Source organism: Sciurus vulgaris (assembly GCF_902686455.1).
Source record: "Sciurus vulgaris genome assembly, chromosome: 5".
Classification (NCBI taxonomy): Eukaryota; Metazoa; Chordata; class Mammalia; order Rodentia; family Sciuridae; genus Sciurus; species Sciurus vulgaris.
In genome coordinates this window covers 36,233,235-36,259,380 of record NC_136465.1, presented here as the reverse complement: position 1 = coordinate 36,259,380, position 26,146 = coordinate 36,233,235, and the positions used below count along the sequence as shown (strand labels likewise).

The 26,146-nt window shown below is 40.2% G+C and overlaps 1 protein-coding gene across 2 annotated transcripts in view; it reads right to left on the bottom strand.

Annotated features, from left to right (window-relative positions):
* Positions 1-7,139, bottom strand: part of WWC2 (WW and C2 domain containing 2) — a 215,654-nt gene extending 208,515 nt beyond the window's left edge. Inside the window, exon 1 of one of the 2 annotated variants that reach the window (XM_079141845.1) lies at positions 6,636-7,139. In XM_079141845.1, the coding sequence (XP_078997971.1) occupies positions 6,636-6,766 (131 nt within the window). In that variant the 5' untranslated portion in view covers positions 6,767-7,139. The remainder of the gene's footprint in view (positions 1-6,635) is intronic. The other variant, XM_079141846.1, reaches the window with a different exon arrangement.
* Between the last annotated feature and the right edge of the window lie 19,007 nt (positions 7,140-26,146).

The following is a 26,146-nucleotide window of genomic DNA, read 5'->3' as shown; positions in this document are numbered from 1 at the left end:
ACATCTGGAATGAAGACAAAAATTAATGTATATTTTGCTACTGTATTTTTGTGCTTCCTCACAACTCTTTTTCCTGAGTGTTCAGGAAGAAGATATTCATTAGGCTGAATTAAAGGGACATAGAGAAAATATCACAGATGATACTTGAATTTTCTTTCACTTTTTAAATAGTAATTATGATTGTAAGCAAGTTGAGCTGGGACCAAACGTTATCCATCTTTTTATCTCCTAGATTCCAGGGTACCTAGATGGTAACCACAATAAAAACTGATTAATTTATATCTACAGTGTCAGTGTTAAAATCATTTAAAGCAGTCAGATATAAAGAAAAGGGAAGATCTACATAAGACCAAAAGACTTCCTAATTTCTCTTAGCTTTTTCTTAATCAAGTCATAGTGGGAGGCACACAAAAATGTGGGAAGAGTGGTTACAGCTTTAAAAGGCGGAAGGCTTGGGTCAAATAAAGGCTATCAAAACACTTCAAAGAGGGAAATGCAAATCAAAACCACAATAAGAAACTACCTAACACCCATTAGAACAGTTTTTTTAAAAAAAGTATTAAGATAGAGAGTTGCTGGAACACTCAACATTGCTTGTTGGTAAGAATATAAAATGATGCAGACACTATGGAAAACAGTTTGGTAGTTAAAAGACAAAAATAACAAAATGGCCCAGCAATTCTACTTCTAAGTATACCAAAGAGAGCCAAAGACATATATATCCATATGTTAAATTCCGTACAGAAATGTTCACAGTAGCATTACCCACAACAACAACAGCCCAAAAGCAGGGGGGGAGGGGGCCACCACCAAATGCCCACCAACTAATGAATAGATAGGCACAATAGAATATTATTAAGTCATAAAAATGAAATACATACTGTACAGCATGGAGGAACCCTGAAAACATTACTAAGTATATAAGCATTACACACACAAAGAGACACATATTGCACTGTTCCATTTATATAAAGCACCCAAAACAGGCAAATCCAGACACAGATTAGTGGTTGTAAAGGCTTCAGGGATGGGAGGAAATGGGAAGTGAGTTCTTTTTAAGTATGGGGCTTATTGGGGGAGAAGAGGCGGTGATGAAAAATATTCAGGAATTACACAGAATTTATGGTTGTACAACATTGTGAATATACTAAAAACCATTGAATTGTACACTTAAATGGTTAAAATTGGGAATTTTATTTTTTTAATCTCAAAAAATAACGAAAAAAACATTAAAGATGCTGAAAACATTCTGAAGCTGTATCTTGATAAATCATTTTTAGCCCAAAACTTATAAACACACTATGCCTAAAATCTCTTCCCTATCCCACATACTTCTGTGATAATTTTCCCCAATAACAGGAATTTCAGAAATACATGAAGAAATTAGCCAAAAATTCTAAGAAGAGGCCAGTTCAACTCATTTCAATCAAGTTCATAAGACCAGCATACTGGGCTGGGGTTGTGGCTCAATGGTAGATCCCTTGCCTAGCCTAGCATGCACGCGTGAGGCGGGTTCAATCCCTACAACCACATTAAAAAAAAGAAGAAAAAAAAACCAAAACTAAATAAAGAAAATAAAGGTATTGTGTCCATCTACAACTAAAAATATTAAATAAAAAAAAAAAAAAAGACCAGTATACTCAGGCCCTATCTCAAGGAGTTTACAGCACACTGAGGCAAACACTGTGTCCTACTACTTCAACAACTCCCACATCAGCAAAATGAAGGTGGTCTTGTCTCTCCATAGAGCCTCATTTTCTTACAGAAATTTACTCAAAACAAGTAAGCAAGTGCCATTTATAAGGCAGTGCAGGGCCTGCAGGCAGCTTCCACACTTTTCCTAGTGCACCAGGGCTTCCTCTCATTAAATTTAAATACCGGTTTGTTTGTAGGCCACATATCACAATGGCTGACTATAGCTGACAACTTAGTAATTTGCAGCTCAAAACAAATAACACATTTATAAATAACAGTCTTTCTTGAAAAACCAATTATTGTCCTGAGTCTTACAACAAAATTAAACTGCAAACTATGGACTATTAAAGTCACTGAAGAAATCTTAGTCATTCAAATATACTAAGCAACTACTGCTCACTTCAACAAGCGCACAATAGCTAACTGTGTTGAAGACAAGAAATATTTCTTGGGGAATTTTTGGAAGACAGCATAGTTTAGTTTAAGTTAGCACTTCCTAGAGTGATTTTTTTTTTTAATTCTCTTAACAACCTCTCCACACTTCAAAAACCATAATCACTCAAACAATTCAAAATAACCACCTAGTACCCAGATTCTGAGCCTGCTAGAAAGGAACAGTTTCCTTCAATGTATGACCATGGCAATTGTGAAGACTATCAGAGCCAATTTTATTTCCTCTGCTCTCATAAATAATCTGTATATAAATTGATCAAAAAGGAACAGCTCTGTTCTCTCATTATTTCATTATTTTTAAACCAACTATATAAGTGATTGTCTCTTGCCACTGGTAGACACGGATACTTTTTTGAAAGTCCAATAAGAAACTGGAAATAAGAAAGTAATTCAGCACTCTTTAATTAATTTAACAAACTCTCCATTAACTGATCTAACCAACAATTGTTTAATATGTAACACATACAAAGGATACAGAAACAATAATAAGCAATTAGGACTCTTGAAGAGTTTATACATTAGCAGCAAGTTGATCAAAATTACTTACTTCGACTTTGAAATAAAGAAAATAGAGTTCCTCAGATCCTAATCATGTGCCACATACAAACCGGGTGCAGGGAGCCAAAAGTCAACTCTGACATCAATGACCCACTTAGCTGGCATTCCCCATTTCTGCCTTACTTTTACTGTCCCCACCCCTCAAAGATTCTTTTTTTTTTTTTTCCCTTTCTTTTTTCAATTAGAAGGTACAGGTGTTCAACATCTGATCCTAGCCATAAGTCACAGATTAGAGACTACCAGATTTTAACATAAAGCCACTTCACATGGTGGTAAATCTTTTAAGTTCAACCATACACAGTTATTTTTATCTCTGGGTAACATTCAATCCAAGGATAGAAATGAACAAAATACTACTGAAAGTTCCTAAAACCACTCCTGCTATCCCTGAGCCCCCTACTCCTTGAAGAGGCAATGAATTCATTCCACATTTTTCTCCTATATTGAATATATAGTATTTTTAAAAGTACCAGCTCCTTGGGTCATGATCTACCACCCACCATAAATGCCAACTGGTATGGTCAAAGGGTAAGCAAAGTATGAGGTGACTGAGGGAATAAGCCTGCAAAATAACACTCTTAGGGAGTGGGCCTACTAGGGAGCCAAAGAATCAGAGATGAGATCTTCCCTGGACAAGACTGGTCAACCCGCTTTTTAAAATCATCACTGAGCAAAGAGATTCTACCCTCCATGAACTCTACCCAAGAACCCCCAAGCATGCCCAGGTGTCAGGCAGCCTAGAGGAAGAGTTAAGGATGCAGGCTCTAGAGCTGGACTGAATGGCTTCAGATCCTGGCTCCATATTTAACAGCAAAAGCACCTTTCTGTGACTCCACTTCTTCCTCTATAACTAGGAGATAAGAACAGAGCACCTACCTGGTAGGACTAACAGAATAAAATGAGATCACAGTTAAAGAGCTTAGCACAGTGGTTAGCTCACAAGAAACACTGAGTAAATATGCACATATCTACTATTTTCAGGGGTTATCTAAACTACCAGTTAATTCCTAAATTTAAATGTCAACATAGCTACTACTAATTGGCTGGGTCCTAATTAAACATGCCTATTAAACATCCCTATGAGGGAGTAGTATTCTCATTTTAGAGCTGAAAAATGTAAGTTTAGAAGAATTCAAAAATTCATCTAAATTTACTCAGCTAATAAGTGGGAAGTGGTAGAGCAATAAAAGTCCCAACCACATCCCAGCAAAGTTTGCATTATGTCATCTACCTTCAAAAGTCTTAAAAGTATTTTTAAATAATGCTTCAATATTCTAGCATCACTACTTGTTAAAAGAAGTTAGGTGGGCTGGGGATATAGCTCAGGTGGTAGAGTTCTTGCCTCCTATGCACAAGGGTTCAATCCCCGGCACCACCAAAAACAAAAAAAAGTTATATTCTCTAAAAATCCCCAGACTCCTTCCACTAAATCAGTATGAATCACCTATAAAACCAGGAATACCATATAAGTTCTGATAAACTATCAAAAACACAAAATTGTTTTTCTTAACAGAATAAAAGCAAAAATGACTGGGTAAACCATTGCAACCATTTTAATTAAATAGCTTTAAAAGTTCAAAAGCACTGCAGACCCATAGTGCATCAAGTCATTCTTCTTTCAGGATTTGTAATTTGATCCTGCAGAAGAATCCATACACTCCAATTGGCCTGGGTAACATCTCTCTTTCCATATGTTTGCCAAGTGTGTAACGAAATTGACAAGAGTTAATAGTTACTCCAAATATGCTCTCCAGCCCACTCTTACACTATTTAAGATGACTTACTAAAAGTGTCCTAAAAGAAAACAATCAAATTTATACTAAGTATGTTATGGTGACTGATCTCTCAATCTTTTAAAACTCTCATACTGAGATTCAGAAAGTTACCTTTATTCAAATTTATATCCCCAAATACTTAAAGATCCAACAGCTTAAAGGAAAACCAGAATAACAGCATACCATCCCAATCAAATCTATTTTTCCCCACTAAATGAAATGGTTACCCAGTTTTCTGAGCACAGGGCTCATAATAAATACTAATAGTTAATAGTTAAAATAAAGGACATGCTTTACTTGTGGAAGAGTAGTGATATGCATAAGCCAAGTCATATAATTTCATTTACTTTCTATTTGTTTTACCCATACATGACATATTCTTATAATCCTTTTTGTAAACAAATGAGATTATACAATAAAGCATGTATACTGAAGCATAAGACAAAACAGAATGCCTGAATAGTTCAAGAATTTATTGCAATTTCAATAATCTGAAACTCCAAGTATCCAAAAGAATTACCACATAACTGTAAAAAGTCAAATATTTATACAGGTGCCTTAAAAGCCACTGTTGGGTGCACACCATCAACACTGACATTTACTATCTGTTAAGTAGCTTCAAAGTGCAATAACATAAGTCAACTGACTTGAAGTGTGAAGTTTATGACAACAACTAATACATCTGGAGAGACTGTGAAGGTGTGATACTTATCACAACTTTCATCAGACCAACAACAGGCAGGCAAGCTGTGACAAGATGGGACCTGGGCACAGGTGCCTTTTCTCATTTCAGGAGGGAAACTTAAACTGATACCTTCATGGATAATTTAAAATGGATTGTTCCATAAATTTATAATGTTATTTATGACTTTCTTATACTTGCTTCTTAATTGCTTTTCAAAACCAATAGTCTTAGGACAAAAGTAACTGAGAATATAAAGTAGAAAACTATTTCAGCTTCAAACTAATAAAAAGGGGACTGTTTAATAGGACTAGCACCTAAAAACGGTTATAAACCCCTGAATCCATAATCTGTACCAAGTTGGGAAGAATTTTCAGAAATGACAGAACTTCAGATGAAGGAGTTATTCCTAATCTATTACTTAAATTAACAATTAGGAATACCTCCTTAATGGACAGTTTACAATTTTACAATTAGAAATGTCTCCTTTTATTGTTATAATAAATCTAATTCTGAGAAATTTTCCTCTTAAGGATAATAAGAAAGACAGGATAGAGCAACATATGTAAACACTCAGCTAAACTTCTTAGATGATAAATTTCTTAGATGATGATTATGTTATGCTGTTCACCTCCCAGCAAGAATAAAACATGTGTACCAAGAACTAAACAAAATCAGGCTAAGCTGAAGTCGGGGTCCCCAATACCCAAGGTTCAGTTCTAATGTTCTTCCCACCACTTCTTCGAAACAGAATCTAAGTCTTCAGGTGAGGACCAACACTGGGAAGTAAAACTCCAAAACAAGAGTTTCTAAAATCCGAGCGGCAAGGCCAGTTACACCCACTAACCAGGGCCCAGCCAGGAACCGGACCCCTCTTCCTTTTCCATACTCAGGCTCTCGGGCCTGACTTGGGGCGACCCGGGAGGGAAAAAATCTGCAGATAAGTCTTGGGCGCCAAGTTCGGCCAGAAAGATGCCACAGGTGGCCTGAATGGCTGGTTCCTCACCTTGCATTATGGCCTCCTGGAGGCCCGGGCCCATCCCTATCTCGCAAAAGCCCAAGGTGCACTCCAGCCTTCATTTGGCCAACTTTAGGGGGAGGCGAACTCCGAACAGCCTTCAGGTGGCCCCTCTGGGTCCGTTAACTGGACTAGGAGTGCCAGCCCCGGGCACCAATCCCGCCCTTCCCTTGGGATTGTCTAAAGGTCCTGGAGGGGCGTCGGGAAGGCAGTGGGCAAAGAGGCCCAGGAAGGGGCACTCTACAGTCCCCTGCAGGGCGCCTCGCCGGCTGACGCAGCCCCGCCTAGGCGGACAGTTCCGCGCCTTCCCGGGACCCCGCGGGGCACCGGGGCCCGGCGACGCCCCACGCCCCCAGCGCCGCGGGCGCAGCCGCCCGGCCAGGTCTCCCAGACAACAGCCGCCGCCGCACTTCCGAGGCGGGTCCCCGCGCCCACCCGCGGCCCGGTCGCCCACCTGTCCCGGGGGTCGATCCAGCTGGTCCTCCTGGTGTTGTGGTCAATGTAGAAGACCTTGCCGTCGTAGTCCCTGGCCTCCTCCCAGCCCCGGGGTAGCGGCAGCTGCCCGCTCCCGGCCCTCCTAGGCATGGTCGGCGGCCTCGCCGGCGAGCGGCGCCTCCATAGGGACCCGGCGCAGGACGCAGCGGGAACACGACTGCCCGGCCCGGCCGCAGCACCCGACGCGGGCGCCGGCGAGGGGCTGCGGGGCGCGCTGCGCGGCGAGGCCACTCGCGGGGGACGCCTCAGGAAACCCTGCTCTCGGCCCCGCTGGGGATCAGTCCACCATGTCTGCGTCGGAGCAGGCGAGCGAACCCTCCTCCTCCTCGCCGCCGCCGCAGCCTCCGCCTCTTCCTCCTCCTCCTCCCAGTCCCCCTGTGGCCGCCGAGGGTCGCGGCGCCCAGGCTGCCCAAGCCGACGCCGTCTGGGCTCGGATCCGGGAAGCTCCGCCGAGCAGCGGCCCCGGCGGCGACGGGCCTCCTCATTTGCATGCTATTAGCATGCGCCCGCCCCCCGCCCCTCCCCGCGCTCGGCTCATCTGCATGCACATTCCTCGCCGCCACATTCCTGGGCTTAACCCTGCAGCTCCCGCGGGCCGCTGCACCCGGCTGGACGCCCGGCCTGAGCCCGGGGCGGGGGAGGGGAGCCCAGGGACCAGGTGGAAGGGATGAGAGCGAAAGGAATTCACTGCTCGCTCCCTCCCCTGGACCCCAAGTCTCGCCCTATGGCCAAACCCTTTGGGTTTTTAGAGTTTCGGGATGGGAAAAATCGCCAAAGAGAAGTCTCCGCGAACTTCTCGACCTCTTTCGGTCTTCTAGGGAAACCACAAGACTTTCTAGAGGAAAGGAGTGGGGGAGGCTGTCCTCCGAAGAAGTCCCAACAAACAACCGGGGCACAAAGGCTCCCTTGCGCCGCCGCCCCAGCCCTTCGGAACCCCGGGGACTGGGGAAGTGTGAAAAGCCCCGAAAGCGCTAGAAGCGAGTCCGTGACTATTCCGGGGCGGTGTCGCCCCCCGGGCCTCTGCAGGGCGCCTGGCTCTCGGTGACCTCAGCGGAGACCGCGGGCCTCGCTGCGGAAAGCGAAGGCGGGTCCCGAAGTCCGAAAGAGCCGCGACACACCCGCCCCAGTGGCCGGCGGGGAAACTCCGGCCTGACCCTGAGAGGTGACCCGGCCACCCCCGGCTGACGCCGCCGCCCGTGGGCTGGGGCAGGGAGTCACCAGCGCCCCTCCGGCCGCGTCAGGGCAGCCCTCCCGTGGGCCACCGGAGGCCCTTTGCCTCTGGCTTGCCCTGCTGGATTTAGGGCAGTGGGACTTGGCCGCGTTCGATATCCAGTCCCTTCCGTCCAGCCATCGGCCCCGGGAAGTTCCCCACCCCAAGCTGCGACAAGGCCAAGAAGGAGTGGGCGATCGCGCTGGAGGGAGCCCAAGGCGCCTGGCCGTGGGTCCATCCGGGATGGGACAGATCTTCTCTCACATGCATTTATTTATTCAGCAGCTACTACGTGCTGGTCTGCACTGAGGAAGGGCCGGACGTCGGACTCCGGATAAGACAACGCCGGGAGCAGCAGGACTGCTGGGCCTGGACACTGAGCACCGTGTCCCCAGACCAAAAGTTCCTTTCCTTTCTGGTCTATATCACGGCTCTCCATTCATATTCTTCCGGGTTTCCAAGCAAATTCTTTTGAAACACCGAGTCCCGAGGAAGGCAGGCCGCGGAACGCAATCATTCACCTCTTGGTGGAAATTCGCTTTATCTTGCCTGCTAATGTGTAATGACTTCCCACCTGTGCAGGACTCAGAACTGGGCAGGGGCTATTATAGGGTTTGACTCTTTTCCCGGATTCTTAGACCCGCGAGGGGTCAGGCGAATTGAAAATGCACTATTGTGCGGTGCTGGAGCCGCGCTATTTGGCTAGCACCAGCCCGGAGAAGAAGAGGGTCGGGATGCCCAGGCAGTAGGGATTTTGGATCAGTCTGGAAGGTGCAGGAGGAGGATGGACAGTAAAGGCGGAGGCTCGGTCTTGGAACAAGATTCACAGAAGGAACTGGGCTTGACTTCTTGGGCGGGGGTCCTCGAAGGGGAAAAGGAGGTCTCTTGTGCACCTGGAGCAGTCTAGGCTCTGAAAAGCTTGGGGGACCTGGGAAGGAGCAACCAGATTTTGAGCAGGAAGTGGTAAAGGTAGCACCGAAGATGAATTTGCTCACGTTGGCGCTTTTTCTTTCTAGGTCTTCCTTACACCAAGGCCTCTGGAAGCTAGGCTTTGCGCTTTGTATAGAGAAACCCCCCACCTCATAACCTGTATTCTGCCCCGCTCCATTAATCACGAAATGATCTCTCAAGGTCCTAGTCAGTGAAATGAGACAGCCTGGTGGTTAGTCTTAAGGTTGGACTTTTGAATGCTGAGAAAAAAACAGGCCTGTCTAAAATTAATCTCTCACACTACTGAGTGGATGTGTTTTGTTTTGGATTGCTTTAAATCGGTCCACTTGCCAGGACGAAATTTGCCGTGTGGTATACTAACAACATTAATCCACAACCAAACCAAGCCATTGTTATTTAAACCTTGCTTCCTGGCTTTCCTCCCCCCACTCCCCCAACAATTTAAAAACATTTATTATGCTAAAATATTAACATCCCACATTTTAGAACAACACATTCCGTGTAACACACTTTGCAGTTGCCATAACTTAACTCGTTTCACTGGGATGAACTACTTGTACAGTAGTTTTCAGCATAGTTTCGAATTTGGTAAGCTTTCAGCTAAATATTATTACCCAATTTCTAAAACCCATGAAGAATCCAAAAGAGCCCACAACATTAAATGGCTTTTATTGTTCCATAAATCTTCAGACTTCAAAAAAGAAATGCTAAGTAGACAAAACTCTAAAGCAATGAAGAGACAAGCTCACTTCTCCCACTGATGGGTGCAGGAAACATTTGATCATACAAAAGCAGTTAAAGACAGAAAGGAGAGCTGCTGCTTATAACCATTTTTGTTTTGCTCTCTTTTGAACTCTGTTGTTCTGATTTCACCTAATCTATGCAGGAGCATCCCCTTAGAGAATTCCTAATGGTTAGGATAATGAAATTTCATCTGTATTCATATCTGTAAAAATAAACATGCAAATTATTCCCATTTAGATTTGATTTGGGCTCCCCATGATCCTTGGCAAAGAAATACTACACAATGTTCTGTTTAGGGTGTCAGATTATCAAGTACTGGTCAGTGATGAATCTAGTCTCTGACCCTCAAATTTTTCTTTTCTCCTACCTTTACAGTTTCACCAGTGTAATGGTCTGTGGGGATAAGGTGCTATAAACAAAACTCCCACAGTCGATGTCCTAATCCTAAGTGGTCAGAAAATTAGCGATATAGGGACTGGGGTTGTGGCTCAGTGGAAGAGCACTTGCCTCGCATGTGTGAGGATTCAAACCTCAGCACCACATATAAATAAAATAAAGGTCCATTGACAACTAAAAATATTTTTCAAAAAAGAAAATTAGCCATATAAAAAATAGGATTAGAAAGTGAATAGTATTTTAAAAGATCATCTTATTATACCCAAGTTTAAAATATGCATACCTTTAATCCAGCAATCCCAGTGAAATGATTTTACCTGTGGATATTAAAATCCCTCAGTTTTTTCTAAGGATGCTCATTGCAGCATGTTTAATAATAGCAAAACTGGAAAAATCACTTGTGGCCATTAGTAAGGGGCTGATTAAATGCATTATAAATTACCCATGCTCAGCAAGCATTTTTAAAAGAGTTAAATATGTGTGTGCTCATAAGGAAAGATGTCCAGGATATATTAAGTGAAAAAAGCAAGGTGCAAGTAGACACTTACTAGTTAACTTTAGTGAAGTTACAATCTGATTCTGGAGGTCAAACCAACCATAAAATGTAAAGGTGACATTTATATCCTATACACTTACTTTGTGTCAAAGGAATAGCACAGTAAAGGAGGGAATTTTTATAGAGGATGGAAACTATCAGGGAGGTCCCATACAAAGAAGTTTACATGAAGTAAATGATCAGTAAGGAAAAGGGATGGGGTAGAGGTGAACACAGACATGATCCCAAGGGAACAGGCCCGGCAGGGCATGCTTATGGAAAGAAAAGGACACACAAAGTTCAAAGATGATTCTGGCACGAAGGAACACAAGACTGGCTGGAGCCGTCTGGTTAAGGAGGTTGTAGTGATAGTATAGGTATGAGATAGATAAGGGCAAGGATTAGAAATAAAGCAATGAGGATGAAAAGGAATGATCTGGCAAGAATTTGCAACTGATTAGATTAAGAAGGGAGCAATGAATAGACTAGAAGCAGGAATCTGGGATGAGTCCAAAAGATTTTAGGCTGTGGAAAGAGATTCAAAGAACTGGAAAAAAATGAGGAAGTCCAAAGGGGGATCTGATATAGAGTTTGATTTCAGAAATTAGAGATACCCAGCAAAAAGTCAAAGGTCAGGACTAAAACTCAAACAACAAGTCAGGACAGCAAAATACATGTTAGATGTCATCACCGGAAGTTGATAGAGGACTGAGTCTTCAGAACTGAATTTTAGAAAGGAAATGTTAATGCAAGTAGAATAGAATTAAGTAACCCATCTATAATCCTATTTTTGGCCCGTATCTCTTCAGTAATGTGATACAATTTTGTTTATTTCTTTATGGTCTCCGTTTTCAGTGATGTGTGTAAGAATTATTGGCTAGCGTGGAAACCATCTTTGAATGAATTATTGTTATAGCCCTTATTGTTCTGCTGGTGAATTGACTCTGTGTAGGACAAGATGAACTGGTTTTCAATATTTTAACATCCGTAGTTTTTTAAAGGAGAATTGGTGCTTATATAAACCAGAACTTCTAAATAAAAAGAACATTCCTTTTTTCTGAAGCAAACTAGTTCGTGACTTTTGGGAGACAGGAGGAAAGAGTTCTTCTGCAACCAAACTGATTAAAATAAGTGCTATCTCTAATTGTTGTGAATAGATTACCCTAGTCTACAATTTCTAAATTTTAGTGTCTAAACAACCTGTAAGAAAATAGGCATGTGATCTGTTAGTCCCAGTGCTGGACTAAACCCAAATCCTCTATTACCATAAACACTTCCCCTCCCGTTAATAATTATACTAACCTTAGGCAAAAACAATCTTTCCAATTCAATAATAAGCAACACCAAACAGATTTGGTTTTGTTGTTGTTGTTCGTATTTTGTTTTATTTCGGTACTGGGGATTTAACCCAGGAACACTTAACCACTGAGCCACATCCTCAGTCTTTATTATTTTTTATTTTGAAACAAAGTCTCACTAAGTTGCTTAAGGCCTCTCTAAGTTGCTAAGGCTGGTCTGGAACTGCCTCAGCCTCCCCAGTTAGTGGAATTTACAAGTGTGTGCCACTGTGCCAGGTGTACAGTATTATCTAGAAGTGTGATCACTACCCAACGCCTAAACACCTGGGAAATATGCTTTAATAAACTGATGAAAATTTTACTTATAGAATTTTACATAGTATGTAAATGCAGATGCTGCACTACAAGTTATTCCTTCAAAACCTCCAAGAGTTCCCATGTTTAGTTACTTACAAATTTGGGGGCATAGATGCAAATAAGACTCTATTATAATAATTCTGGAAAACAAAGCTATATCCTTCAAGTTGCTATCAGGTACCAGAACTTTTAAAAACATAGCAAATTCCACACAACAATGATCCTTCACAACGAATGATCTATCTGGTTAGTGACAAGCTCCGTTTAAAAACAACCTAAAAGGCTGAAGTTGTAGCTCAGTGAAAGAGCACTTGCCTAGCTCATGTGAGGCACTGGTTAGATCCTTAGCACTGCATAAAAATAAATAAATAAAGGCATTGCATCCATCTACAACTAAAAATAATTAAAACAAACAAATAAAGAAGAACAACCTAAATACTGTTCCACTGTCATCCTAAGGTAGTAGCAGGGATGGTGAGTAGGGCTCCCCTGAGAGGCACGGTGCAAACCAATTTCCATAAGTCTTGCCTTTCAACTCATCTCACAGATTCCTACATAAAACATCTAAATCCTCTCTTCTAGGAGTTGCCTAAACCATCATATCCCAAAATAAAACAAATTCCTTACTCATCCATTCAATATTTGTTGAGTATTATGAACAGCACTCTGGAGTCTAAAGGGTAGATAAGAGCAAGATTCCTGCTAGATTGTAATACTGATTCAGTGTTTGGGTATTCCTATACATTGTGCCGTTTTTACAACTTTAAAGATTTGTGATTTTGTTGGAGTGATAATATTCTGATATGTTAAAAATAAAAAATCTGAATCACTTATTTATTGAGACATTCAAGAGAGTAAGACTAACACTTTTTTTTTCGTACCAGGCATTGAACCCAGGGGCACTTAACCAGTGAGCCACATCATCAGCCCTTTTTATGTCTTATTTAGAGACAAGGGGTCTGGATGAGTTACTTAGGACCTCACTAAGTTGCTGAGGCTGGCTTTGAACTCACAATCCTCCTGCCTCAGTCTCTTGAGCTGCTGGGATTACAGGTGTGTGCTACCACACCTGGCCTAAAACTTTTTGGAAAAAAAAAAAAAAAAAGGCCAGACAAAAAAAAAGATGTGAAAACTACAGAAAGTTAATAGAATAACAAAAAAAAAAAAAAAAAAAGCATATGTTGAAGGTTCACCAGGAGATATTAAGATATTAGCATTTTGCCACATTGCCTTTTTGGGGCAGGGGGGACTAGGATAGAACCCAGGGCCTTGAGCATGATTAAACAAACTCTCTACCTCTGATGAACATCCCAGACCTTTCTAAAACTCTTCTTTTGGGAATACGGGTCTCATTATGTTGAACAGGTTGTCCTCAACTCCTGAACTCAAGGGATCCTCCTGCCTTAACCTGCTGAGTAGTTGGACTCAGCACATCTGCATCTGGCAGGAACATTACTTTTATTTTCTGTCTATAGATATGATTTTTTTATTCAGCCACTTGAAAGTAAATAGCAGCTGGGTACAGTGGCACATGCCTGTAATCCTAACTGCTCAGGAGGCTGAGATAGGAGGATTGAGAGTTCGAAGCCAGCCTCAGCAACTTAGTGAGGCCCTAAGCAACTCACTGAGACCCTATCTCTAAATAAAATATTAAAAAAGGACTGGGAATGTGGCTCAGTAGTTAAGTACCCCTGGGTTCAATCCCTACTACCAAAAAAAGAAAGAAAGAAGACATCATGACACTTTGACTCCCAAATACTTCAATACTAATAATAAAGACATTCTTCCATATACCACAATATTATCAAATCCAAGAAATTAAAACGTGTAATATTATACAACACATAGCCCATAATCAAATTTCCTCAATTGCTTCAAAATGTCTTCTAAAGCTAGTTGTTGTTTATTTAAAATAGGATTTAGCACTTAGTTGTCATGTCTTAAACCTCCTTTCATCTTAAATATGCTGCCTTTTATTCACTTTTTAATCTTTCATGGCAATGACATAAAGTCTAGGCCATTGGTCTTGCAAAATATCTCACATCTGAGATATTCTATCTTCATGATCAAATTCAGATTAAAATTCTTGTCTGGAAAGTCATGGGCTGTTTATCAATTAGAAGAATTAATATTGCTAAAACATCCACACTACCCAAAATGGTTCACAGATTCAACACAATCTTTATTAAAATAGCAATGACATTCTAAGCAGAAATAGAAAAAAAAAAAAAAAAAAAAAACATAACGTTTATGCCAATTGGCAAAAGATCTCAAATAGCCAAAGAAATTTTGATCATCATCATAAACAACAACAAAAACACTACCAAACTTCAAAATATACTGCAAAGCTATAATAACCAAAACAGTATGGTACTGGTATAAAAACAGACTTGTAGATCAATTGGAACAGAATACAGACCCCAGAAATAAGTCCACATATCTACAGCTAACAAATCTTCAATAAAATTGCTTAGCATGCATATTGGGGAAAGAACTTTTTTTCAATAAATGGTGCAAAAGAAAGAAACTGAACCCCTCTCCCTCAGCACAAGGAAAAAAAACAACAACAACAAATAAACTTCAAAGGGGATTAAAGGCTTAATACAAAACCTGAAACTGTGAAGCTACTAGAAGAAAATATAAGGTAGGCACTTCAGTACTTGATACAGGCAATGAATTTTTGTCTAAGACCTCAAAGGCACAAGCAACAAAAACAAAAGTAGAGAAATGAGATTATGTCAAACTCAGAAGCCTTCACAGAGCGAGAAGAAGAAAAAAAAAAAAAAAAATCCACAGAGTGAAGAAATAACCTGCACAATGGGAGAGGTTATTTGCAAACTAAACATTTGACAAGGGGTTTTTATTCAGAATACATAAGGTGCTCAACTCAATAGGGGGAAAAAATTAAAAATTGTCAAAAGACTTTAATAGCTATTTCTCAAAAGAAGATATTCAACAGCATAGTACAGAAGTGTGCTCCTACAGACCCAGGTACTGGAGGCTCTGAGGTGGTACTGGGAATGGAATTCAGGGGAACACTACCACTCAGCCACATTCCCAAACCTTTTTAATTTTTAATTTGAGATGTTGTCTTGCTAAATTGCCAAGGCTGGCCTGGAACTTGTGATTCTCTGGTCTCAGCCTCCCAAGTCACTGAGATTACAGGTATGTGACACGGCAACTGGATAGGAATTGCTTGCGTCTAGGAGTTTGAGGCCAGCGGACTCCTAACCAGAGCAATTAGGCAGACAAAAAAAAAAAAAAAAAAAAAAAAAAAAAAAAAAAAAAAATTAAAGGGATAGGAAAATTAAAGGAATAGGAAAAGAAGAACTCAAGCTATCACTTTTTGCTGATGACATGATTCTATATTTAGAGAACTCAAAAAACTCCACCAAAAAAGTTCTAGACCTAATAAATGAATTCAGCAAAATAGCAGGATATAAAATCAACAGGCATAAATCTAATGCATTTCTATTCATAAGAGATGAATCATCTGAAAGAGAAATTAGGAAAACAACTCTGTTCACAATAGCCTCAAAATAAAACAAAACAAAACAAAACTTGGGAATCAATCTAACAAAAGAGGTGAAAGACTTCTACAGAATACTAAAGGAAGAAGTTGAAGAAGACCTTAGAAGATGGAAAGAGCTCCCACGTTCTTGGATAGGCAGAATTAATATTATCAAAATGGCCATACTTCTAAAGGAGCTATGCAGATTTAATGCAATTCCAATTAAAATCTCAATGATATTCCTCATAGAAATAGAGAAAGCAATCATGAAATTCATCTGGAAGAACAAAAGACCCAGAATAGCCAAAGCGATCCTGGACAGGAAGACTGATGCAGGAGGTATTACAATACTAGACCTTACACTCTACTATAGAGCAATAGTAACAAAAACAGCATGGTATTGGCACCAAAATAGACAGGTAGACCAGTGATTCAGAATAGAGGACACAGAGACAAACCCACATAGATACAGTTACCTCATACTGGACAAAGGTGCTAAAAACATACAATGGAGAAACGATAGCCTCTTTTGACAAATGATGCTGGCAATCCTGGAAATCCATATGCAATAAAATGAAATTAAACCTCTATCTCTCACCCTGCACAAAACTCAAAATGGATCAAGGATCTAGGAATTAGACCTGAGACCCTTCACCAAATAGAAGAAAAAGTAGGTCTGAATCTTCATTATGTTGACTTAGGACCAGACTTCCTTAACAAGATCCCCAAAATGCAAGAAATAAAAGCAAGAATCAGTAAACGGGATGGATTCAAACTAAAAAGCTTTTCTCAGCAAAGGAAACAGTCAACAATGTGAAAAGAGATTCTACAGAATGGGAGAGATTCTTTTCCACACACACACTTCAGACAGAGTACTAATCTCCAAAATTTATAAAGAACATAAAAAACTTTACACAAAAAATACAAAGAACCCAATCAATAAATGGGCTAAGGAACTGGGCAGACACTTCACAGAAGATATACAGGTGATCAACAAATATATGAAGAAGTACTCATCATCTCTAGTAATTAGAGAAATGCAAATCAAAACCACCCTAAGATTTCATCTAACTCCAATTAGAATTACTATTATCAAGAACACAAGCAAAAGTAATTGTTGGTGTGGATGTGAGGAAAAAGGCACACTCATACATTGCTGGTAGAGTTGCAAATTGGTGCAGCCACTCTGGAAAACAGTATGGAGATTTCTTAGAAAACTTGGAATGGAACCACCATTTGACCCAGCTATTCCACTTCTTGGTTTATACCCAAAGGACTCAAAATCAGCATACTATAATGATGCAGCCACATTAATGTTCATAGCTGCTCAGTTCACTATCACTAGATTATGGAAGCAACCTAGATGCCCTTCAATTGATGAATGGATAAAGAAACTGTGGTATATATACACAATGGAATATTATTCAGTCATGAAGAATAATAAGATTATTGCATTTGCTGGTAAATGCATGGAATTGGAGAATTTCATGCTAAGTGAGATAAGCCAAAAAACCAAAGGTCAAATGTTTTCTCTGATAAGTAGATGATGATACATAATGTGGGGGCGGTCAGCGGTGGGCAAAAGAAGAAAGGAGGAACTTTGGATGGTGTAGAGGAAAATGGGGCAGTGGGGGAAAGAAAAGATAGACTGAGACAGACATTATTACCCTATGTACATGTATGATTACATGAACGTGTGAATCTACATTGTGTACAACCATAGAAATGAAAAGTTGTACCCCATTTGTGTACAATGAATCAGAATGCAGTCTGTAAAAATAAAAATTAAAAATAAATAAATAAAAAATACACATTAAAAAAAAAAGACAAAATATGGTGGCACAGTGGTGCACGCCTGTGATCCAGCTACTTGGGAGGGTGAAGCAGGAGGATCTCAAGTTCAAGTCCAACTTCAGCAATTTAGTGAGATCCTGTCTCAAAATAAAAAATAAATAAAAAGGATTGGGGATGTAGCTTCATGGTAAGGTACCCCTGGGTTGGATCTCCAGTACAAAAACAAACAAACAAAGACAAAACATAACAAGCACTGACAAAGATGTGGAGAGAAGGGGCTTCTTACACACTGTTGGTCAGGGTCAGAATATGAATTGGTAAAGGCATAATGGGAAAAAAATATAGTTTCCTCAAAAAATTAAAAATAGAACTACTATATAATCCAGCCTTCTCACTATTGGGTGTATCCAAAGGAAACGAAATCAGTATGTCAAAGAGACATCTACACTTCCTTGTTTATCGCAGCACTATTCACAATAGCCTAGGTACAGAGTCCGTCAGTTTTGAGTTTTGTCTCACCATTGGTGATGCTAAATTTGATTACTCAAAGTGGAACCTAACAGCTATATCTGATACCCTTTTTTTTTTTTTTTTTTGGTATCAGGGATTGAACTCAAGGGCACTCGACCACTGAGCCATATCCCCAGCCCTATTTTGTGTTTTATTTAGAGACAGGGTCTCACGAGTTGCTTAGCCATTGCTGAGACTGGCTTTGAACTCGAGATCCTCCTATCTCAGCCTCCCGAGTCACTGGGATTATAGGTGTGTGCCAGCACGCCCTGCCAATACCATTTCAAAAGCATCTTTTCTTCTTTGTCATTAGTAACTCTCTATGGGATGACACCTTGAGACTGTATGAGTGTCCTTTTCCTTATGAAATCTTTAACTCACTGGATTTGGCATCCATTGAAGATCCATGCTTAAATTATTACATCAAATGGTTCCAAAATGGGGACTTTTTCCATACATTTATGTACCAGAATTTTTATCTATTTAAAAACTTTTGTACAACTTCTTACCATTATTATTATTATTATTATTATTATTATTATTATTATTATTTTATTGTTGACTTATCTTTAGCTCAGGTTGCCATAACAAAATACCACAGATTGGGTGGCTTAAATAATAGAAATCTATTTTCTCACAGTACTGGAGACTAAAAAGTCCAAGATAAAGGTGCCAGCAGATTCAGTTTCTGATGGGGCTTCTTCCTGATTTGTAGGCAGCAGATGTCTCACTGTCTTTTATATATGGCAGAGAAAAAGAGTTCTCTGTTATCTCTTCTGGTATCTTCTTCCTATCAGACTAGGCCCCCACCTTATGATCTCATTTAACCATGGGGGTGGACAAGGGGTGGTTAAGGCTTCAACATATGGATTTGGGCGTGAGGGTACAATTCAGTCCATAGAAAGACTTAGGGATTTTTTTTTTCAGTATGCTATAATCCATCACCATCAATTTTTTTCATTGTAGTAGATATGCAAAGCATAAAACCTACTTTTAAAACTATTTTTTAGTGTATAGATCTATGGCATTGAGCACATTCACTTTGTTGTGAACAATGAATTAACACCATCTAACTTCAGAAATTCTCATCTTCTCCACCTGAATTCTGTACCCATTAAACACTACCTCCTCATCTCCGTCTTCCCCCGGTTCCTTATAACTGTACTGCCATTTGTGTGTGTATGTGTGAGTGTGTGTGTTGCTGAGGATGGAACCAGGACCTCAAGCTGTCAGGCAGGTTCTGTACCACTGAGCCACACCTCCAACCCTAAGGAAGCATTTCAGCGTTTCTTCTTGTTAAGATTATTATTTTTTATTTATTTATTTATTTATTTTTTCAGTACTGGTGATCAAACCCATGGCCACCAAGCTACAGCCCCAACCCTCGGATAGCATTTCTTAAACCTCAGTGAATTTAGGATTTCACTGTGAACTTTCTAAAAATGCAGGTTGCCAGGTCCCACTTCCTGAGATTCTGATTCAGTTGTTCTGAAATGGGACACTGAGATCTGCATCCTTAGCAGCAACCTCAGGTGCTTCAGATACAAAGGGCCTGAGTGACAAGTTGAGAAATAACTGGAATTCGTGGATCAAAGGATAGGCACATTTAGTACTATGACATGTGTTGCCAAACTGCCTGAAAGTTGTACCAAGGTATAACAGCAGTGCATAGCAACGAGTCCTCCCAGACCTTCTGATGTGTTCCCATGATACTTCCATGGAGTTCTATAATGTGGGCATTTAATGAAAACTGGATGGGTGGATCATCCTCCATTTGGGCTTCAGTTTCCTTATACAAAATCAGGATCTTGGGATTATATTAAATTTTCTGAATTTGCATGACAATGAGTATCTTCTGGAACTCTTGCTAAAAATCCTGAGTCACAGGTTCAGGTTTATGACATCAGAATCTCCAGGGGAAGGAAGTAGAAATCTGTGTATGTTTACCAACAACCCTGAACTTCTCTTAAGTTCTACATGATTGAGTTTTATAAATATTTCCCTGACTGGCTTTCAATATGCTCTCCAGTTCTATAATATTTTGACTATCTCATATTATAAGACCTTATTTAATTATGGACCACTAGCCATGAAATTTAAAGGAAATAGTGCAGGCTGCATACAGAGGAGTTATAATGTCCAAATGAGATATGTATGAATGATGGATTCAGAACTTATCTTTTGTATCTTTGTCAAGGCTAAATATTTCAGATTTTTTACATTTTTAAAGAAACTGTCACTTCAAAAATTTAAAATATTCTTAAAATGCCAAGGTTGCATACCAAAACTCCTGTGCTGCTTTCTCACTGGGAATATTAAAATGATGGAATGCTACATAATAAAATAAAAATTTTAGACCTGAAGGAAGGATCAGACTTAAGTAAAAGATAAAACTTTCAAGTTTCTCAGCAAAAGGAAATACATCCAGTAGAAAACAATAATGATGAAGGGAACTGAAAGAAGATTCTAGAATGCACTTAAAGGAACGGTGGGGAAGTTAGGGTTTGAGGGTTTGCCACAAAGGAATGCATTGATTCACAGAGAGTAAATATTGAACTGATGCAGATTTTCCATTCAAAAATGACTTTTCTTCATGTAATATATTGATTTGGGAATCATATTTACGAACACTCTTAAAAATTTTTGTCATCAGTTCCCTGTTGGCTATTGATATTTTGGTCAAATCAATCTTCTGGTATAGACTTTCTTAAAAAAATTAATTACTCCACATCATATACAGTCACACGAGTGGGATCCTAAATAGAGAAAGTTATACTCTGTGTATGTGTAATCTGCCAAAATACATTCTACTGTCATGTATGACTGAAAAGAACAACAACAAAAAGTTAATTATTGAGTATTTACTCTGAGCCAGGCACAACTTGCATGAACTCATTTAATCATCCCATAAACACTACAGTTTTATATATATATATATATATATATATAAAATCTATGTGTATATAATATATATATATATTTTACACACACACACACACTCATATGTATATTGAATCCAGGAGTACTTAACCACTGAGCCACATCCCCAGTCCTTTTTTATATTTTATTTAGAGACAGGGTCTCCCTGAGTTGCTAAGTGCCTTGCTCATCTGCTGAGGCTGGCTTTGAACACCAATCCTCCTGACTCAGCCTCCCCAGTTGCTGGGATTACAGGTGTGTGCCACTATACCTGGCTAGAGTTATATATTTAAAAAAATTTTTTTTATTTTTTATTTTTAGTTATACATGACAGTGGAATGTATTTTGACATGTCACACATGGAATATAACTTCCCATTTTTGTGGTTGTATGTGATGTGGAGTTACACTGGTCGTGTATTCATATATGAACATAGGAAAGTTATGTCTGATTTATTCTACGGTCTTTCCCATTCCCATCCCCCTTTCTCCCCCCCCCATCCCCCTGTCCAATCCAATGAACCGCCCCTCCCCCACCCCCTACTTCCACCCCCACATGATGAGTCAGCATCTGCATATTAAGAAAGAACATTTGGCCTTTGGTTTTTGGGATTGACTTATTTCATTTAGCATGATAGTCTCCAGTTTTATATTTTTATGACTCATTTTTGTGGTACTGGGTATTGACCCAGTGGGACTCTATCACTGAGCTATATCATCAGCCCTCTTTTTATTTTTGTTTTTCATTTTGAGACACGGTCTAAGTTACCCAGGCTGTCCTTGAACTTGTGATCTGCCTCCCTCGGCCTCCTCAATAGCTGGGATTACGCCAGTTTTGAAACATAGAGTAGGGAAAATAGTAGCTTTACAGTGAAGAAACCTTAACTAAGTGAACCAGGTTAACATTTCTAGTGATAAGTCAATGGATCCATTGACCATACCCCAATATGAGGTGATGAGAGGCGTATTCTGTCTGTTGTATGCTTTTTCCCAACCCTAACACCAATTTAAATCATGAGAAAACATCAGCTATTATGGTTCAGGTAAGAGGTGTTCCCCAAAATTTCCTGTTATTCAAGGAATGAATACTCAGGGGAGAAATGACTGGGTTACGAAAGCTATAACCTAATTAGTCCATCCTAGTGTGAATGGACTGGGTAACTGTAGGGCAGTGGGGCACAACTGGAAGGGTGAATCTTTCCTGTGGTCCTTTTATGCTTCCCTCTTTCTCTCTGTTTCTGGATCCCGCCTTGAGCTGAGCAGACCCTGCCCCTGGATCCTTTACCCATGATGTACAGCCCCAGCTTTTGCCCTTTTCCAGAGGAATAGAGTTGGCCATCTATGGCCTTAAACCTCTGAAACCATGGACTCCAAATAAACATTTCCTCTTGTAAGTTTTTGGTTTTGGTACTGGGGATTTAACCCAGGGGTGCTTTACCACTGGGCTACATCCCTAACCTTTTTTTATTTTTTTATTTTGTGACAGGGTCTCACTAAATTGCTTAGGGTCTCCCTAAGCTGAAGCTGACCTTGAACTTGCAATTCTCCTGCCCCAGTCTCCTGAGTCCCTGGCATAACAGGCATGTGCCATTGCATCTGCCTCGAAGTTGTTCTTATCAGGTGTTTTGATCACAGTGACAGGAAAGTTGACATCGGCTAACCTGAGAATGAGGAAACTTCTATGAAACAAGGTCTGAAAGACAAGAAAGGCCTGAAGAATTGTCACAGACCAGAGTAGACTGTGGAGATGTGGTGACTAAATGTTATCTGGAACAGAGGAAAGGACATTGATGAAATCGGTGTAAAGTCTGGAACTGAGTGACTAGTCATGTACCAATGTTAATTTCTTACTTGGACAAATGTGCCATGGTTTTGAGGGATTTTAACATTATGGGAAATTGGGTGAAGTATGTGTGAGTGTTTCATACTACAAACTTGTCTATAGACCTAAAACTGTTTGAAAGTAGAGTTCCTTAGAAAGGTAGCTTATGAAGAACTAAGACAACTTCTTTTCCACAAAATCAAGTATCACACTGAAACAAGAATAAATTTATGTTGTGAAATTTCTTTTTATGAAAACATATTTTGATATCCGAAGACAATCATTGCTATTTACAGCAGGTAGACTGGTCTTCTATCAGTGAAGAAGTCTGTACCATTTGTTACCCTGAGATTTCTTCCAGATCTAGATTCTAACTTGATTGAAAATCAATTTAATTCACTTTGGGCAAAATTGGCTAGTAATCTATTAATACCAAGAAATAAATATCATAAGGGCTATTTTGAAATATTTTCTATTTAGTATATAACAGTAACCTTTGTATTCTACAAACTTAATGAAATAACATTTTTGGTATAAACAATAGTAATTAGAGTTTTAAAAAACTTTTTTTTCTATGCTGGGGATTGAAGCAAGGGCCTCATGCATGCTAGGCAAAAGCTTTTATATTGAGCTACACCTTAATTCAGACAAAAATCTTTAAGTAGTACTTATTCTAAATAATTTTACATGTTTTCCAGTTTGCCTGGACTGACAACATCATTCAAATATCCAATATTCTTGAATGGTTGTTTCATGCAAGATACTGTGCAATACAGTCAGTGAACTGTTCAGTTGTGAGTTAAGTTCTCAAAAAAATCATTTTAGCCCAAATTCAGTGAATTATTTCATATAAAATGAGGTGCAAATAAATACTTATTTAAATAAATAACATAACACATTTGTGCACAATTCTTAGATAAAGTTTTTTGTTTGTTCTTAAAAGTTCAGTGTTATGTAGAGGAAATAAAGTCCAACTATTCAGACAGCCAAATAGCAGATGAAACAGATGGACTCTGACCTGCAGTAAAGGCCAGAAAATTCTCCTATTTTGGCTCTTAGATTGTAACTGGCATCAAAACAACTTATGCTTCTGCTATTGTGGCTGTAACTTGCATAACCTTATTCTCTTTCGTTCTTATATACTGACCCATCAAATTCTATATCATGGGTAATAGAATAATAATTTATAAAGCATCCATTTAAAATAGATATGACAGACTGAGGACTATAAAATGAATTTGGGGTCAGTACCCAGAGATATTGCATATTGAGATCATCTTGACTTATATAAACTAGAGTCACCTAGTAGCTAAACTTCTTGGTGGATTTCTAGTTAACTCAGTGAAGGCAGATAAATGTGTCACAGCACTAGAATTGATTTACCCTGAACTGTAGAAAGGTCATCCATACCAAAATGATTTTGTGTGCTTATATATATGAGACACCATGCAAAAGTGTTTATAAATACAGTTTAAAAATCAGTCATCCAATCACTCTTAGCTTCCAAACAACAGCTGGTATTTGGTTTTTGAGTGAAGCAGCTACAAAGTTCACTTCTGTATTTTGCTCTGGTTACTCAATGCAAAAAAAAAAAAAAAGTGTTGACAAGAGATTGGTAGAGATATAGCCAGGACTTTTCCTTTTTGCAGAGAGCATTCTTGGCCTGTTTTGAGAAGTCCAAGGGGCAAGCTGGAACCAAGTCCAGCTTGGGGCTCCATTCATCGGCTCCTAGGGTATGAATGCCTTTGCCACCCTGGTATTATGGTTTGGATCTGGAATGTCCCCAAAAGCTTATGCATTGAAGGTTTGTCTCCAATACGATAGTGTTCAGAGTAAGGGTTTTGGGAGGTGATTGGATCATAAGGGCTTTGATCTCATCAATGAATTAATTAATGAATGGATTCATATAGCTTAACAGGTACTGGGAGGTGGTAGAAACTTTAGGAGGTGGGTATTAGTGAGAGGAAGTAGGCTACTGGAGTGTGCCCTTGCAGGGTACTTTCTGTCCCTGGCCCCTTCCTCACCCCCTGCACCCAGCCACTTCCTAGCCACCATAAGGTGAGTGACATTTATTTTTTGGAACTGGGGATTGAATTCAGGGGTGCTTAACCACTGAACTACATCTCCAGCCCCATTTTACCTTTCTTTCTGTGACAGGGTCTGGCTAAATTGCTTAGTGTCTCCCTAAGTTGCTGAAGCTGGTCTTGAACAGAGGGGAGCTTTACCACTGAGCCACATCCTCAGCCCTTTTTAATATTTTATTTGGACACAGGGTCCCTCTGAGTTGTTTAGGGCAACTAAGTTGCTGAGGCTGGTTTTGAACTTGTGATCCTTCTTCCTCAGCTGCTGGGATTATGATGTGAGGCCACTGTGCCCAGTTGGGTATAGTGTCTTGTAGGAGCCTTGATATAAAGCAGGGAAGGCCTCCTGCTAGAAGAAACAAAGGGAATACAGGTGGTATGTGAACTTAGGTCAGTCACTCGAAGCCTCCCAATATGGTATTGAACTGAATTCAGCCACAAAGAAAGGGAGAATTCAAAGAAGCAGAGAGAAGGCAGGCAGCTTCTCAAAGTAGCGTGGAGGTCAGAGTGCCAAGGGTAGTCAAGGGTGATGGATCAGGCACTCAATGGTGGCCTGAGTGCAGGGCCACTGTTCACCTCTGTCTTTCCAGAACAGCCCTTCTCAGCCTCAGACTGATTTCAGTAGGCACACGTGACATGACTTCTTGCTCTGGGAAGCCCTTTGAGGAGGAACTTGAGAAATAAAGTTTATCTGAGACCTTTCTAGAACCATTTCTCAGCTTTTGTGTTATTGACTTGGGTATTTCTCTTCTAGACAAAAGTGACAAGCTATCAAGCTTCCCTTGGGAACACTTGGGTGGGTTCTGTGGACAGCAGACTCTGCCTTGCTGAGTTATTTCACGTTGTATAGAACAGTAGTGTCCAGGCGGAACCTAAACCTGAGTTACTCCATTTTGTAAAGCAGTAGTTTGGCATAAGCTACTCCATTTTGAATACCAGTGCCAAGGCAGAACGACTCCCCAACTTGCTTAAACAAGTAAACAACCACCGTCCGCCTGGAACCACCATAAGGCACAAATTGATAAATAACTTATATGTACTAACTTATCAAACTAAATCAAGGAGTACCTGGACACATATACATCCTGAATCATATCAGGAACATCAGACACAGGAGCTTATCAACCTCACCAAATGCAAACTCCTTACTGGAGTCTCAGAAAAAGAGGCACTGCCTGAGACTAAATATCGCAGCACCCCGTCCCCATTGCCTGGTCATTCGTAATGAGTCTTACTCAGGAAAACCGGCACAGTGACTGATGAACCTCGGTTTTCCTGCCCCTGTGGGGTTTCAGCAGAGCTTGGTTTCTCCGGCTCCTGGTGACCATGTGTGGCCCACTCCA